Genomic DNA, 18,599 nt, shown 5'->3' on the forward strand with positions numbered 1-18,599 from the left:
TGGTTTCTGTGTTTTCCAGTTAAGAGGTGTTCCTTTATTGCTTCTTTAATCATTGGTTTGGAAGAGGGTTGTATGACGAAAATACCACCTTTGAACATCCCAGTTTGGGTCTCATTACTTCCAGACAGCTAGAGAGGCAGTGGTCTACTTTAAAGCTTAAAATGCTTTGAGAGAACAGGGAGAAAAGTATGGCTGTGCAAGGAACCTTTCTGGTTCGGGAACCTCACACAGGCCCATCTGCAGGTGGCGATCAAAAACAGAATCACAGAATGGTTTGGGTTGGAAGGGACCTTAAAGCTCATCCAGTTCCAGCCCCTGCCACGGGCAGGGACCCCTTCCACTGGAGCAGCTTGCTCCAAGCCCCTGTGCAACCTGGCCTTGAACACTGCCAGGGATGGGGCAGCCACAGCTTCTCTGGGCAACCTGCTATAGTGTCTCGCCAACCTCATAATAAAGAACTTCCTAATATCCAATCTAATCTAAGTCTGCCCTCTTTCATCTTAAATCAATTCCCCTCTTCTCCTGTCCCTACAGGCCCTTGTCCCAAGCCCCTCTCCAGGTTTCCTGCAGCCCCTTTAGGCACTGGAGCTGCTCTCAGGTCTCCCCTTCAGGAGCCTTCTCTTCTCCAGGCTGCCCCAGCCCAGCTCTCTCAGCCTGGCTCCAGAGCAGAGCTGCTCCAGCCCTCGCAGCAGCTCCATGGCCTCCTCTGGCCTCGCTCCAACAGCTCCACATCCCTCTTGTATTGGGGGCTGCAGAGGTGGATGCAGGACTCCAGGTGGGGTCTCACAAGAGCAGAGGGGCAGAATCACCTGCTGGTCACACTCCTTTTTGTGCAGTCCAGCAAATGGTTGGCTTTCTGTCAAACAGCACCCCCAAGTCCTTCTCCTCAGAGCTGCTCCACACAGTCTCTCCCAGTCTGTGTTTGTGCTTGAGATTGCACTGACCCACGTGCAGGACCTTTGTTGAACTTCATGAGGTTGGCATTGGCCACCTCTCAGGCATGTCCAGGTCCCTCTGGATACCATCGCTTCCCTCCAGCGTGTTGACTGCACCACACAGCTTGATGTCATCAGCAGACTTGCTGAGCGTGCTCGATCCCACTGTACATGTTGCTAACAAAGATGGTGAACAGTACCAACCCCTGAGGAACACCACGTGAGTCGTGAGGATAACAGAAGAGCTTTCATGGATGGATGTTTGACTGAGATTGCCTAATGTATTAATGCCTGTTCCAGTACTTTATATTGATATTAATTTAGCTGGTACTATTATAATTAATAATACTTAATCCAGGAGAAAAAGACAAAATTAAACAGAAATTAGTCTTATTTCCTTAGTGTTATAATTAGTCTCATACTTTCAAATATTTTCAGTTCAGATCTTTCAGTTGTAATTGCATGTATGTCTATAATTTCTTTGAGCTTGCTCACAAGGATCTCTTGCCAAGCTTCAAGGAAGACTGTAGCTAGAAATGTTTTTCCTGTATTTCAGGAGAATGGATGATAGTCACTTTTGTGATTACAAAATCAGGTTCTTTAGATCTTGTGGGCTGTAGTGTAAGAGCAAATCTGGGGTCATGCAAGCAAAGTTCAGTTTAATGATTGAATAATCTGAACATTAGCATTAAAAGGCCCCCTATGTTGCTCTTTAAAATATTTGCCAGCTCCTGGGTTCAAGCTGTATTTCTTACTTTGCCAGTCTGATTCCAACACACTCACTTTGGGTGAGCCTGAGGAGAGGGAGCTATGGCAGAAATGAGAGATTAATGGATGGAGCAGCAGCCTGAGCTATAGGCCAGTCTGCACCAATGCAGTGCATGAACTCAAACCTATGGGGCATCATAGCAGGGTAACATCTGCACACAGCATCTTTGTGGCTGCAGCAGCCATGGCAAAAAAAAAGCCAAGAATAAAGAGCGGCAGTTACTGCTCTGTGTGTGTATTATTATTTTATTTTTAAGAAAGAAATTAAATATGTGTTGTTAAAGCTGGATTCAGATACTGTTCCGTGCTTGGGTGTCCACATCAACTGCAGACCTTCTGAACTGAATACCTAAACTTGAAGTTTCTGAATGTGTAGAATTTCCAAGTTACAGCCCTTCTCCTCAACTGCCTGCCTATTTTCAATGTTGTCTCAATATTTTGATCTCTTTATACATGATGCAAAACGTTCTGGAGCAGAATAGTGAAACAAAATTTCTTTTCCTTTTGTTAATGCAAATTTCTAGGATATATTTGGCATAACAAACAACTACTTGGAACAGGCAGATAATTCCTCACTAATTTTGCTTTGTCTTATCTGGTTTTCTCTTGCCATTTAGTTAAACAATTCGGCTACAGACACATATGCTACAGCCGTTTAGTCCTCTGAGTCTGAGGGCTAGGATGAGAACTGACTCCTTCATTCTTTGGTCCCACATGTGAAGGTTGCTGGAAGTTTGTGTGTGGACTTTGCAAATAAATGGGATCTGAACAGATAGATTCTGCACCTAAAAATCAAAAGCATTTTGAAGAGTCGAGTAAAGCACAGTCAAAAGCATCCTCAAGGACTTCAGGCACATTTGGGCCATGTACTTGGAGGAATTCCAAAAATGTTGTAGAAAGGTCATTTTTAGCAGGCCACTGGAGCATTGTTTCCATAACAAATGTCGACTGTGATAGGAGAGAAAAAGGGTGAAGGCAAACACTACAAAAGCAGAATACATAATAATGGTTCAGAGGATCGATCTAGGTGTACTCCCACTCACATGCAGATAAGCTCAAAGAAGTTCTCACAGATTGCAGATAATTGCATGTTTCACAGTCGTGTTGGTTTGGGTTTTTAAGTTTTGGGTTGTGCAGTGAACAGGCAGCGCGCTACAGTGAACACCAGGTACATTTAAGGTGTTACTTTATATTTAAAAATAATAATCTCAAATGCTGTGATTTAGGTTTCTGGGCTTTGAGTTTACATGTAGACATAGCAAAACTATAACAAAATTGGTTTAGATATTTGGGTTTATTATTCTATTGTATTATTCATAGCTTATTATTTATAGACTTAAAATACAATTGTTGTTAGTGTTTTTTTCTTTTTTTGTTGTTGAGTTGTTGAATTAAGAGGCAGTGGAGAGCTTACATGTGTGAATGCCTTTTAAATTAGAAGTGGTTTGAAATAATGTTTATTAATTTACACCTGGGTTGTGGCAGTCCCAGGCACAGCTACAGGTTGGGCAGAGAAGAGATTCAGAGCAGCCCTGCAGAGAAGAAGGACTTGGGGGTGCTGGTCGATGAGAAAATGAACATGAGCCGGCTTCAGTGTGCGCTTGCAGCCCAGAAACCAACCGTATCCTGGGCTGCATCAAAAGGAGCGTGACCAGCAGGGCGAAGGAGGTGATCCTGCCCCTCTACTCTGCTCTTGTGAGACCTCACCTGGAGCATTGTGTGCAGTTCTGGTGTCCTCAACATAAAAAGGACATGGAACTGCTGGAACAAGTCCAGAGGAGGTCACGAAGATGATCAGGGGCTGGAGCACCTCCCGTATGAAGACAGGCTGAGGAAGTTGGGGCTGTTCAGCCTGGAGAAGAGAAGGCTGCGTGGGGACCTCATAGCAGCCTTCCAGTACCTGAAGGGGGCCTATAGGGATGCTGGGGAGGGGCTCTTCATCAGGGACTGTAGTGACAGGACAAGGGGTAATGGGTTCAAACTTAAGAGTTCAGATTTAGCTTAGCTGTAAGGAAGAAGTTCTTCACTGTGAGAGTGGTGAGGCATTGGAGCTGAGGCTGCCCAAGGAAGTTGTGAATGCTCCAGTCCTGGCATTGTTCAGTGCCAGGTCAGACAAGGCTTGGAGCAACCTGGTCTAGTGGAAAATGTCCCTGCCCATGACAAGGGTTTGGAACTGGATGAGCTTTAAGGTCCTTTCCAGCCCAAACCATTCCATGATTCTATGAACTGATGTAGAAAGCTAAAAACGAACAGGCCTATTGAAATGCAAAATACCGTTGTCATTCTTATAATTAGCAGAATAACAAATGTGGTGCATTATTGGATTTTATCCCTGTGACTGCACTGTGCAACTATTACTCAGAACTTTACAGCAGAAAAAACCCAAGTTTTTCCACTTAAAAAAGGAGAAGTTCTGTAATTTTTGGGGCTACCTAAATCTTGAGATATCTGCATTCTTGATCCTGCTCTCATTTAATGGAAGAAAATATGCAACGTAACCACTATTTTGTGTTTATGTATGTAGCTGTTCCTGTTACTCTTTACTAGGCATTAACTAGATGTTTCAATTGATCCATTCCTGGAGAGCAAACAACTGTGAAGAAAGATTAACATAAATTTAAAGGGCAAAGCAATTCTTTGGCTAACTCACACAAAAGCTCACTGGATTGCAGCTGGCAGGCTGGGTGAGTGTGCTCACCACCTTCTTGCAGGGCACCCAGAATCTTTTTTGGCCCCACAGTCATCAGTCAGTAAGATAAGGAGTGGCCCCTGTAGCTCCTTAGGGTCACCGGGCTGCTGTGTGCCATGAGCTCCACCAACACCAGCCATTCAACCTCATGCATCCTTGCTTGCCTTCCCAGGTCTCCCCTGACAGATTTTATGCCTTTCCATGCAGGAGTTCTCCCTTTCAAATTGTTAACCTACTAATGACCCCCATCGCAGCAATCCTTCTTCTTTTCATGTTTTTCACCTCATCTTTCCACAGACTCTCTTGCAGCTCTTCATCCCAACTGAGCAGCTCTCTGAGCAGCTGCCCAAGGCTGTGCCATTGGGATGTACCAGAGCCAGGCTGGCAACGCAGCCGAGACCGCTCCAGCATGGAGCTCACAGTAGGGGTGAGAGAGGTTATAAAAACTTCATCCAACAGTATCTCAGTTAACAAATTCCAGATGAAAGCAGGTTCTCCTATAGAAAGGTATCCAGAACAGAGCTAACAGTGCAGCTGCAGGACAATACATGTTTTACCTGGATTTTACTTACTCTCTCTTTTCAATTGCAGCTTTGTGAACGTTGCCTATTTGTTTTTGTTTAATAATATGACAGATCAGGGTGCCCAAAGGCAGGCACCTGCCTCTTTGTAAAACATCCTACCACCCTGTCAGGCAGCTTTCAATTACTGTGCTTTTGTGTGTCCCACTGTGTCTTTTATATTAAGAGTGCAGAGATGATGGTGACAAGCAGGTCTGGTACTTACCCATGGCACCCTGCTTTACACCCTGCATTTTCCTGAAGACTTTGCCTGGGGATTTGGAAACCCAGGCTTTTAAGGAATCATGATCCTTTCAAAAGCCGAGGAACTGGCGTTAGAGCTTCGCTGTAGGCTGGGTGGCTGCTGCGAGGTTCAGAGTCACATTACAGTCAATAGAAGTGTCCCACTGGTATTGATGGGTTCATTATGAATTGCTGTTTCCGTGCCTAATAGAGTGTCCTTGGTTCCTGCACCATGCACAGTGAGTTACAAATTGATTATCTGCAGGAGGCTGAAAAGCACTGAAATAGTGTCTTGTGAAGAGGGCTGTACTATGTTTGCAACAGGCATTTGGGTGTGAGGGTGTGCACAGGCACCCTTGTGTACAATGGCCGGTTCATTTATACAGTGTGGATTTCCACTGAAAAATCTATTTTGCTGAGTTTAGTCTGGAGATTTGATGAGATTAGACAATTTCTTTTAACTACACATTTTAGATCATTATTGCTAAGTTTAGTGTAGTTGGGGGATACCCAGGTCCCTGTGTTGTAGATGCTAGAAAGGGTCAAACCTGTGGAATTTACCACACCGGCGAAGCCTCAGCTGTGTAAGCCTGGCTGATAACTCTGTGTTTTGCTGCGAGAACCTGAGAACAAAAACATTCAATTAAATCTTGTTTGGGGAAAGATTGAGAGGCCCTTACACAGGTAACCAAACCTTGCACCAGTCTAACACTCAGAGGTCATTTCAGCAAAAAAGGCATAGGGACAGCTTGTAGTTTTCTTCCATCTTGGGGGTTTTCTGGTAGTTAGAAAACTGCCATAAAACCTCACTGTCTGAATTTGGCAGACACTTTGATTCTACTGCTGACATAAAATGACTCATGGATACTTTTTAGACGAGTTAGAAGACTACAGAAGATTATTTTTTCTCCCAATGAAAACCAGCTTGAATAGAACATAAGTTCTATAATTCATTGGTTTTTTCTGCCAAGAGTAAATGTCCAGTGAAATTACACAGATGTGATTTTACCACAGCTTCAAGATATTCTTTAAGTCCTAGAACCATTAAATCGAGCTGTTACCATTTTATTTCTATTTATTAATTGCTACTAAAAACCTATGAAAAGGAATATGAAAAAAAAGACAGACAATTTAAGCATTACAGCTTTCTGTATTTTTTTTTTTCTTGCAGAATAAGCTTAGGATAGCATGCGGAGGGAAAGAAGCAATTTATGTTAGAAAGTATCTTGTTCTTCCTTTCTATTACATTTTTTCATTGCAAAACCGTTTTTTTTCTCAACTCATTCTTGCAGTGTGCTGCCAAGACAATCTGGACAGAAAGGAGGGGAAAAAAACAGAGATTGTTCTCTCAAAGAATATGGAAGCTAATACAGTCTCAGTCAGACCACTATTCCCTGAACACCAGAGCTCCTTTTGACCTGTGGGAAAATAAATGCTGTAGAGAGCTCTGACTTAATGAAGAAAGCAAAATAAAGCTTTTTCCATTTATTATTAGTCCCCAGCACTGTGGACAAATGTCCCCTTGCAAGCCCAGCTTTCAGAGATGTCACCTTTCTCCTGGCGTCGGTGGTCCCGTGCATCAGCAACACACACTGCTCTAAAACCGGGGTGTGCGTTTTACTGCCCAGGAGACTGCAGAGCAGCAGAGGAGAGCACTGAGCAAGCTACAAGGTTCACTTCTTCCCTCTGAGCAGCGGGCAGGCTCCTTCCATAGCTTTCATGGATGCATACATTACTGAATCACCGTGTACTGACAGTCATCTCTTGCAATTTTCCAGTGTAGGAATGTCTTTGCGATGCACAGGAATTAGGGAGACCGGGCTAAGAATTAGCAATTTACTCTCATGTTTTCGAAATAGAAATCTAGTCCCAATCTGCATCAAATTATTGATGCTAATTGTGAGGTAGAAAGTGTGGTTTTCTTGATAGTGTTTTATAGGTGAACAGGTAAGACAGAGAATATACAGGGGTTTTAATTCTAATATGGAATGTATTTCAAATCAAGTGAATGAGCACAAATAAGATCGTTTCTTTTCATAAGCAGTCATTGTACTGTACCTCCCAGTGTTACTGCTGTGAGACTGTAATTAATGTTGATAAATGCTCATGTTCTGTCTGTACAGCATGGGCCCACAGACAATTGGTTGTATCAGAGCATGTCGAATCCTACATAAAAATATAGCTATAGATCATTGGTTTTAGGGATGGACTTGAGACAAGTCAATTTATTTCTATTAGTAGCTGAATCTATACTTAAAACTCTGGGGGTCCAAGTGTTTTGTCCATTATGTTCTCAGTCTTTCTAGTGTGCTTTGCTATAACTTAAGGTATTTCTGCTACTCTGGTCTTCAACTTCTGAATGCAGCAACAGTTTTCCACAATGGCTTAGTGGATGTGGGACATATCTTTAGTGAAATGTCATTTACAAGCTCCTGAAGGTAGATTTTCTGCCCTTTAAGATGGTGCAGTACCTTCTCATGGTTACTTTGCTAGAAATCTTATAGAGACAAGAAACTTTCAGCTTTCAAAATACATGGGTAGGAGTTGCAGGTATGACAAAATTCAGAGCTTATCCAATGATATTTTTTCTCATTTTGCTTTATGAATGACACCATTCCCCATATCATTTCATTTGGCCTTTCTTGCTTCTATCAAGTTTGGATCAGTTTTAACAATATAATAGAGATTATGTTTGCATGGATCAGTATGTGGTTTTCTTTATATTCTTTACGTATCTCAATGTGGATCACAGTGGAACTAATTTTTTCTTCTACTTTTTTCTTCTCACATGAAACAGTATATGATTGACATGTTCTATTAAACTATATCTAGATAGTCATTAATTCAACTTTAATGGGAGTAGAGTTTCATTATGTATCTGAGTTTACTTTAACAATGCTTTAAATTAAAAATTCTGTTGGTACTGTATCTGCCTTCTCAGCTAAAGAGGACAAAAAATTCCTGGGTTTAAAAACCTTGACAGTGCAGATAAAGGCAGTGCCAAGGACTGCAATTTCCAATTTGATTCTGTGAGATCTGCTCTGGGGCTAGAACAACGAAAGAACTCTAAGAACTTTCTGTTGTAGACCCGTGGGTCCAAACCTGAAAGGGATGCTCATGCCATGAGGATTTAGGAGGAGAAGGTGGTCCTGGGCTCAGGCAGATGCAGAACCTGAATGAGATGGGCCTTCCTACCTGACTTTATCTCACCAGATCTCTCTTCCTTTTGTCCTTCCTTCTTTCCTTCCTCATGTTCCATGGCACTTCAGTCCCTAGTTCCTATTACAGAAGTGGAATTGTGTTGCCAATGCTGCAGACAAAGTAAAGTAGAAAGGACTAAAACTGCTTCTGCTAACAAGAGTTGATCAGGTTTTAACCAGACAAAAGGAACATAAGTGTCACTAGATCTAGTGTAACCCAACCAGCCCAGTAGCAGCATTTTCCCAACAGCTGCTGCAAATAATTCAGCTGCTGCAAAGTAAAGAGTTAAAATTAAGTGTTCATTAAATCAGACTGCCAGTATTTCTTCTTTTCTTGTAACTGGAAAGGGTTGGGTTTTTTTTTAGTTTAAAAGGCTAGGTAATTCAGGGGGGAAACCTTTTAGCATTTGCCTTTACTGTGTTTTCTCATAGATTGCATACAGTGTGCAGAAAAGAAGCAATTCTAATGTCTAATGAGCCTCACTGATAAGGAAAAAAGAAAGGGCAACTTTATTTGAGAAACAAAATGACAGAAGATTTCTAGCTTGAATATTCCCTTTTAATTCTCCTTCTTTGCTTTCCAAATACTGCATTTATAAAACCAAAACAAAATACAGAATTAATCTTGAACTAGTGAGGCTTCGAAAGCCATTTCTGATTGTGTACTTTTGTGTCTTAATTTTTTATCTACAGTGTCTCCAAAGCACAGGTGTACACTTATGGCAGTGAAGAACAGGAATATCTTAAGTGACTGAAATACTTTCTGAAACAAACTAAATCTTGATCACTGGTCAAGAGATGTCCCAGGTCATTTGGGGTTTTAAAAAACCACACAATAACAAAGGTAGTGTCAAGCTAAGGGATTTTTTATGGTTATTAATAGAGTTTGTTAATGACTGCATTAAAAACAAGACCATATTTTAGAGACTGCCTTCAAATGTGAATGGTCAATCATTCAACTGAGAAACCTAGCCAGCCTTCCTTTTACTGTCTTCTACCTGTATGCAAATTCTATGTAATTTATTATGCTCTGGGTTTCATTTCAAAACAAATGTTTTAGTGACCTTTAAAATCATCTCCGTTATTCTGTATAATCAGTATGCAGTAAATCCTGTGCTTGGAAGTATACACATGTATGATGATGGGTTGGAAAACATATTTAGGAAACACATTTCAGTTTCAAACATCCAAATCATTGTTGTAATAAAGTGGTTTTGGAGTCCTAACAGGTGATTTGAGAGTGACATACATGATTCTGATCTGAATAAAATGGTTAAACATTTTCTACATTTGAAGTAAGACTTGGGGTTTGGTTTTGGAGAATACCAAGTATCTTCAGTCTCATTTGTTCCAAGAAGCATTTATTTTTCAGAGCTAAGAAGGAATGGATCTTCAGAGTTCTTTTCTCTCAAAAAAATAGCCTTGAAGACCACTGCCTTTATTCTGTGCTTCTCCCTTTTTTATCATTTATTGGGAGCATGCCTGTACTCAGTTCTTTCTGACTGGGAGAAGTTAACCTAGAGAAGCCAGTCTTCTCTCTTGTGTTTTCCACTTGCTCTGTCTGGAATGTGTTGGCAGCATTTCCTTTTCTGAGGTTTTGTTAGGCAGTATATACTATTTTCTTCTTAATAATTGTGTGGGCAGTTGAAGTCCTTTTTTTTCTTTTCTGCTTTGTCCTAGTCAAACACTGACCAAAAGGAAATGACAGTCACATCCATTCTGAATATGAGCTTTGTTACTAGACTGCACTCATGTATTACACGTGCAATCTCAACTGGTACTCAGTGGCACCTCATCAGTCACGCTGGTGTTTTATCTGGTCAAGTTGCATCTAAGTACTGAAAGGATTAAGCAGATATCCTAACACTGTGGTTTAGTGACAGTTCTTAAGCTCTGATAGGAAAAAGACTGGGAATTTTCATCTTATTTCTTCATACAATTCCTTTGTAGTCGAATTTAACACATTATCATAGCTGGGATGGAACAGGAATAGAAGGTATTCTTTCTTAACTACAACACTATGTTCCATTTTATGTTTTTCAGGCATTTCTTGTTCAAGACATCTTCTGGAACTACTCCACTGTTCAGTAGTTCTTCCCCTGGTTACCCGTTGACCTCAGGAACAGTTTATACTCCACCTCCCAGACTGTTACCTAGAAATACATTCTCCAGGAACGCATTCAAGCTGAAGAAACCCTCCAAGTATTGTAGCTGGAAATGTGCCGCTTTATCTGCAATCGCTGCTGCAGTCCTGCTTGCCATCCTGCTGGCATATTTCATAGGTAAGGCTGTGTTTTCTCGTCAAATCACACAGCTATGTCAGCAAGTGAAAATTCAGCAGGTATTAGGATGGTCAGTCTGTCACACAGATTCGTGTTTGTAATGAGCAAAGAAAATTATTATTCCTTATACTGATGATTGAGGTAAAATGAAACATTAACCTCCTGTTCACTGTCGTAAGAGCAGCGGAAGCAAGAAATCTATTCAGGATTCTCAGTGCAGCGTTAACTTTAGGTGTTGTATACGCATCTCTCATGGATAGCCCAACCAGTGGGTGATACAATGATTTTTTTGTTGTACTACCATATATTAAAAAAATATTTGGAAAAAGTTGTGATTTTTGTGCTGGTGGGTGACTCCCTGTAAGTAACAGAAGCTCCTGGCATTTAATAAGTCTCAGTCTGTATCTTTGTGAATAAATTCCTGGTGGTGTTAGATCTAAATAGATAGTTCATTTTTATGCACTGTTATTTTTGGTATTCCACACTTCTTTAGTATTTTGTCAGCAAAAATATAGAAAGGAAACTCTAAATGTTGTGCTTATTTCCCAGGATCAATATATGAACACTGTCCACACCGTGTCTTCATTCTTTCTGTGGTCTTTTGAGATATTTTTTTTAACATGTTTCTGTTATTCTGTGTTTCTTAATGCAATTATTTTTTGGCACCCACTCCCCCAGGCACCCCTCTCCTTGTCTGTTGTTCTGGAGGTTTATCTAAGTATTTACTTCGGCTAGCTGTGTAGTTTATACCTTTCACAGTGCCTTTAACAATACATTGGTGACAATGAGATGCTGCACAAACTCTCTAGCTTCAATGAGTATTTTGGAACTACGGGAGCTTGATACTTTCCAGACCTATTCTGTGAGTGGTTTAGTTCGTCTCTGACTCTAATTTCATATTTAGTGCTCAAAAGACCTATAAAGATGTACTGAATTTACTCCCTATTCTCACTCAACAGCATAGACACTGTTTTCTAAGGGAAACCTATTTTTCATATTAATGAGCTTCCATATGTAATTAATATATACAGCAGTAAGAGAGAGCTGACTGGCTGTTTTATTGCTGCTGTCTCTTTAGGCCAGGCCTATATCCCAGTATACTCGATACTACAGAGCTCACAGACGAATAGCAGGCTTAGTTTGATATATAAATAAAAAGATTGGAAAGCCCATGATTTATTGACCGTGACACTTACCATACAACAACTCTCTGTTTGAGTGATTATGCACATGGGGAATGATACACTGCAAGTTGAGTTTTTTAATCGTGTGCATAACTTTGAAGTGATGGATTATGAAACATATTTTTCCTTGGTATTTAGGTTACTGTAATCTAAAGCAAAGCTTTGCAACATGTCTATTGCTTTATACACTTTCATATACTAAGACAAGAGGGAATGTAAGATAATGCATTGACTCTTAATAATTGATGAATGATCTATCATTTCAAGTAATGACATAAGTGATCCATTTTGACAGAAGTTTTTGAAGTTGTCTTCCCTGACTAAAGAATGATGAGTGCAATAGAGTTGGCTAGTAAACACAAGAAAGCAGGTTTTAGAACAAGAGTGTTGGCTCAAGGATTAAATAATGAGAAGTTACCTGACAAGCTTCGTTCCATACACAGTAAAGAATTAGTATACATCAAAGCCAGAAAACAGCTGCAATTAATCCTGCGAATAATCCTGTTATGCTACTTAGGCTTGTCTATATATCTAGGCTGTGTGAAGATGATCACGTCAATGCTAATCAGGACCATTGCAGGACTAAATGAAAAAAGCAATGCTGGCAAATATGAGGTAAATTACATTGAAAGAATACTTAGAAATTCTCTTAGACTTCAGGATTTTTAAATGTATTTTCCTATAATAAAAAATATGTGGGAATTGATACAGTTAGGTCACTGAAAATATAGTCCACATTTAAATGTGGGACTTTCAGAGAACATGCCAAAGATATGGGTGGCATGAAAAAAATATCAAATGAGGGGTGGCTTAAAGAGAGGAGCAAAAAAATATCATAACAGAGAAAAAAGAATAAATATCTTTTAAATTGTTCAGGCATTCCAATTCCCTTTCTGATAACACGCCAATAAAAACACAGTGAAATTAAAAGACAGTATGTTTAAAGCATTAAAATAATTTCATAGTAATAAGTGCATAATAACCTTTGGAATCTTTTGCCACAGTACATTAGTGATGTTAAGTAAAGATACTACTGAGATTTTAAGAAGTGAAACATTTGTCAAAATAATGACAGTATGTCTTGTTAAAACAAAACTTTGGGGTTTCTTTTTTAAGATACATATGGATTGTTGGTTCCTACTATTGAAGTTTGTGTTTTTAAATAGACTCTTCCTTTATAGGCCAGGGATTCTCCTAAATCTTCCTCTGAGGATCATTTCCACTAAAAAGAGCATTTTAAGATGTTTCTATGTCTGACTGTTACACTGTTTTTAATAGCAGAGTATAGGAAAAAATCATCTCAGTTAACTTTTTCCTTACACAGTATACAAAATGTTGTCTGATGAGTTAAAGCCAGATTTATCACTTCTCCCTGTTTCTTCAGCAGGCTGATGAAATGCAGAGTATAAGTTGGTAGCGTTGTACATTTTGGTAAATTCCAACATGCAATGTGTAAATAAAATTGTCCTACAATCCCATTTGAGGCATACGTCACTTCACAAAGGCCAGGAGTTATTCCTATTATCCACGGGTGACATATGAAGAATGTAGAGCTAGCCATTCAAATTAGGACATCCTGAAGATATTGGGCTGGTGGTAAAACCCAGTTACAAGAAAGTAATTTATAAAGTGTCGAAAGGAAAGCATATAGCACGCATATTGTCTTTGTCAGAGTGTTCACTTCAGAGGTTAGGGGAGTGATGAAAGCATTTGTCATGTTAAATTAGTTTTTCGTTCTTTAGATTCATGCCAAAGTTGGAGGGTAAAAAATATGAAAAATAAAAGAAGGAAGGAGAGGAAAAAGCAAAGTCACCTTGTGCTTTTCACAGAGCAATAGCTGCCAAGCATGAATATCACATTTCTGCAAGCCCCTGTGCTGCTCTCTCTGATTTCTGCCAATCTAACTTTGAGCATCAAAGAACATCAGACCAGCAACATGTCAGTATATTAAAAATGTGGTAATTTAAAGTATTCAGACTTGCTTTGGGAAAAACAAACAAACCAACCCCACCAAACTGTTATGTCCTGTGGAAAATAAAATCTGTAAGGTTTAAAGATGCCCCACTTGAAGATAGTATCTGGAGACTCAGACTAATAACTTTTAGGGTATTGATGTATTTTATCTAATCCTATTATGTGCAAGAAGATATAGGGAAAATAAAAGGAACATGACAGAAATTATAACAATCGCATGCTTGCACTACATATTCAGTGCACATGTAGCATAAACTTAAAATAATATATTCACTTCTGTGCTATAGAGAGGGCTGAATTGCCAAAGGGTCTGGCAGTTAATTAAGCAAATGAAAATATCCTTTCCTTCTTATTATTCCCTATATATATTTAAAATTAAAGCCTGAAATATAGCTGCCTACAGAACACGAGACGTATAGACAAATAACAGTTAGTTTATTTGGCTATCCTGCTTGTAGCCACAAAAGTTTTCATTTGATTCTGTGACAGAAAATAAAATTGATGGGGTTCCTGAGAAAAAGGACTTAGAAATAAAAGTCTTGTCCTCACCCTGCGTCAAAGATATGTAGGTGCCACAATCTGCATAAAATTGTGTCCTTCTGGTGTTGAGATCAACTCGAATTATTTTCTTCTCAGAAATGAGTCAGATATTTGCTAATGTAGGTGCTTGCATTAAGTTTCTTGTTCATTCATATCTCTAATTTAGTCCAGTCATAATTCCAGTTGTCTTTTTGACCCTCATTCCACATATCAGGAGTAATCAAAACAGTGTGCTCAAGTGGCTAGCTGGTGTACCAATTGATTTTTGTTTCTCTCCAATTTTTTTTTGACGAATGGCAACATTTCATGTGATTTCTTATCTTGCATTTATTGGTTTTTACTTATAGAGACAGAAAACCACTGACTTTGTTTTGTCCAGGCTTCACTGAAATCAAAATGCTAGACATTTTGGAAACCGAGATTGGAAAAGGGGAAAATCATGCAAAGATGGAACCTCTGAGAGACAGAGGTCATCTGGCTGCCAATCACTGCTATCAGATTCACTTGAAATCAATGTAAACCGAGGGAGCTCTGCATCTTGCAGGATTAGCTGATGACAGAAGGGTCTGTTCTTAAATTTGCATTAAAAGTAGGTGTCAGTGAAGGAGCAGTAATTAAATTTTAGAATATGCCTGTCATGTTCTAAATGTCACATGTACAGGGATTGTTATTGACTGATATCAGTCAATCTGAGATAGAAAAGAGTAGTGGTAGCTCAGTAAGCTTGTCTGATGCTACCACTGATAAGAGAGGCTTTTGAGCCTTTCAGGGAAAATCATCTGGCCCCCATTCCATAAGAAAAGTAGGCACTAATGCTGGGAATCATGGAGCTTGGCCCCAGGAACTTTAGATGCAGCTTTTTAGCCTAGTAAGTGTCCTATTCCACAGTCCAAAGGTGCAAGAGATTCATTATACGAAGGGGACAATTTTCCTAGTCAAAATACTCTATTTGCTGTATATGCATAATACCACAAAGAACAGGAGGACCTTCATGTGAAATTACTTGGGTATAGTTTGCTTGTGCTTTTCCTGAGTCAATCATAAAAGCTTGATTTACAAGTTTGTTCCAAAAAAAACCCCAACCCAGTGTACCTGTTGTTTTGCCTAGCAGAGATCTGAGAGATAATGGAGTAGGTGCCTTTCAGTGTGAAGGAGCAGTTTTATCAGCCTGTGCAATTCTCTTTGACTTTGTTGGGGATTTTCATCCAGTGAACCTCAGCACTTGAAACCAGAGTGAGACTAATGTTTCCATAACTCACAAACTGCTATCACATACTTAGCACTTGAAATTGAAAACCCTTTCTGCTTAGCTACTGATTTGATTGAATGGACTCCAAATCCTTGGCAAGAACTAGCAGGCCAAGAGGATTTTTCTTTTCTGTGATATTAGGGTTCTGGTTTGGGGGGCACATTTTTGCTTGGTTTCTAATATATGTTGCACAACACAATCTAGGATGGGTCTGAGAAGTTTTGACAAATGCTGGTAGTGATCCCCAGAAGCTGTTCAAATATATTACTGTGCACTTAAGTAATGGAACTGCCTAGTTGATGCTGTGCTGCTCAAAATATGTGGCGTGGGAGAGGTTAGTATCACAAAAATGAGCAATGTGATACGATAGGATAGCACTGGCTATGCTGAAAATGTATTTTTTTCCTATTTCTCCTTCTGAGTTGCAAAGCACATGCTGTGCTTCACATGCACTGTCTTTGCCACAAACTAGAAAATAGCCTGGATTTTGTAATGGCTCCGTAACGGAGGCTGTTCTCACTTTTCTTAATGCAAATACTGAATATTTTGAATTTGTTTAGAAGTTAGGATTTAATCCCAGAATCACAGGTATCAAGTCTTGTCAGGGCAAAGAGATAGCAGAGATAACTGGATGCAAAACAGGTCTTGCAGGAAGTCAAGGGGGAAAAATGTTGGAAGTTTTGAGATGCTTTAGCGGGACATGCATTATAACCCACCCCACAGACTGAGAGGAGAGCAATTTTCAGGGGAAGGGCGAACATAAGGAATAGTGAAGATTGTATTTTGCCAAGTCAGAGATACCTGTCAAATAAACCTGTGGTCATTCTCTCTGAAAAGTCAGTGCTCAGTATGAGTGTAAAATATCCCTAGGTAAACATTGCTCTTTTAGCAGCTGTTTATATTGATACCACCAGGTGATCATTTATTGGTTCATTCCTCTTGATTGTTTGTTGCTCTGCTTCTTTAATAACTCATTGTGTTGGTTTGCACTTAGCACATTTGTGCATTTTGTTCATGTAAATATAGAAGTGCATATTTGCCTTTCAGAAAAGAACTGTTGCTCAGTGCGTTAGTATCAGATTGAAAAGTGCGACATAGCTTTTATAAGGGTGGATAATGTAGTTTTTACAACACTTATGAAAGCCACGAAAAACGAAACACAAATAAAAAATACTTAAGTGTACTAAAGAGACAAGAGAATGTTCAAGGAACTGGCAGGAAGACAAAAGATAACAATAGAAATTAAATTCCATTTGTGAAAATAATAAGACAGGGTAACACACGACAGAAATTATGGAGCAAAAGAAGTTGAACAGTGGGAAGAGAAATGACACATCACTGTGAAATGACAGAAAACTTTACTCACCATATAGTGTAATGTGGTGACATTACCTCTTTTAAGTAATTTAAGAAACTGTTTAAGAAGCAGCTTTCAGGTTCATTTCAGCTTATGCTTATTCAGGCTTTGATTCTCTGCAGTCTTGCTCCATCATACTTTGAGCTGTCTGCTTATGTCACTACTCAGATACAAAATCTTTGACTTGCCAAGGTCAGGGGGTTTGAATACCTAGCACTCCATGTTATGTTGTGCCTTGTTAATTCTTTTTATAATAGTCTTGTAGTTATAACTGGGAAAAATAGCATCTTCTGTAAAAACCTATCTGATCCCTGGGACAAATTTCGTGCTCCAGATTTATATTTACAAGGTTGTAGGATAATTCAGGTTGAAAGGGACCTTTGGAGGTCTCTAGTCCAGTCATCTGCTAAAACCTAGGTCATCTCTGAAGTCCAGTCTGGTCTTGAAGATCTCCAAGGACAGAGATTGCACCACCTTCCTGGGCAACCTGTTCCACTGCTTGACTGCCCTCGTGGGGAAGAAGGATATCCTTATATCCGGCCTCCACCTCGCTTTAATGTGTACCCTTCATGTCTCATCCTCTTGCCATGTTCCAGTGTGAAGAGCCTGGATTTGTCTTCTTGATGACCTGTAGGTACCAGCAGGCTACTTTTAAGAACCCAGGCTAGATTAACCCAGCTCCCTCAGCCTCTCCTCCCACAGCATGTGTTCCAGCCCCACCCATCCTCTTGGTGTTCCCTGGACTTGCTCCAGATTGTTGATGTCTTTCTTGTATTGAAAGGCCTGAAACTGGATGCAGATACCCCTAGAAGCACACCACTGGGTGCAGAGCTGAAGGGGATACATATCTCCCACAATTTCCTGGCCATGCTTCTGTTCCTGCAGCCTAGGATATTGCTGTCCACCTTTGTTGCCAGGGAATGTTGCTGGCTCATGTTTAGTGCTTTGTTCACTGGGATAACAGGAGCAGTTCTTTTCATGTGGAGCTGCTCCCCAGGCCGTCAATCCCTGGTTTGTACCACTGCAAGGAATTATACCCATTTCTAATGATTTGAGGCATTTTTGCCTGAATAATGGTGAGTGCTATACTCCAAGACATGGAGTCCTTTCACTGAGCATGAATGTTTGTTTTCCACAACAGAATTTGACCATGATGGGTGTAAGCGAGCCAAAGACTATTTAATAGATTGAGGGGTGTAGAAAGGGGAGGCTCCTTTTTTGACTGATGCACGTATACTTTATGAATATTCAGGAAATTCTGTCCTACTTCTTTTCTCATAATCTTTTCTGACATCAGAAGCTTGAATTACAATGCCAAAATGAAGAATGTATTTGGTTAGAAAAATCATGTTTTGACTTGTATCCTGAGCAGATTTGATAATGAGAGAATCACTGTTGAGCCCCACTGTGTGATTATTAGACACTATTAATGTCTTTGACTTGGCTATTACTAAATAATTACTAGAAAAGACAAACATTTGTATTAATATAGTTCCTGCATGGGAAGGAATTGTGTTGTCTTATGTTGATCTTGCAGAACCTTACCTAAAACTTTGAACAGTCTCTGGGTTTAGTTTGCTTTCTTCTCTGGGATATCCAGATTTATCCCCCTCTGTCA

The 18,599-nt window shown here is 39.8% G+C and overlaps 1 protein-coding gene across 13 annotated transcripts in view; it reads left to right on the plus strand.

Annotated features, from left to right (window-relative positions):
* TENM2 (teneurin transmembrane protein 2) overlaps positions 1–18,599 on the plus strand; it is a 685,555-nt gene that overhangs the window by 505,356 nt on the left and 161,600 nt on the right. For all 13 annotated transcript variants that reach the window (XM_065690193.1, XM_065690201.1, XM_065690202.1 and 10 more), the window contains one exon: positions 10,439–10,677. In XM_065690193.1, the coding sequence (XP_065546265.1) occupies positions 10,439–10,677 (239 nt within the window). The remainder of the gene's footprint in view (positions 1–10,438; positions 10,678–18,599) is intronic.

The sequence above is a fragment of the Lathamus discolor genome, chromosome 10 (genome assembly GCF_037157495.1).
Source record: "Lathamus discolor isolate bLatDis1 chromosome 10, bLatDis1.hap1, whole genome shotgun sequence".
Lineage (NCBI taxonomy): Eukaryota > Metazoa > Chordata > Aves > Psittaciformes > Psittacidae > Lathamus > Lathamus discolor.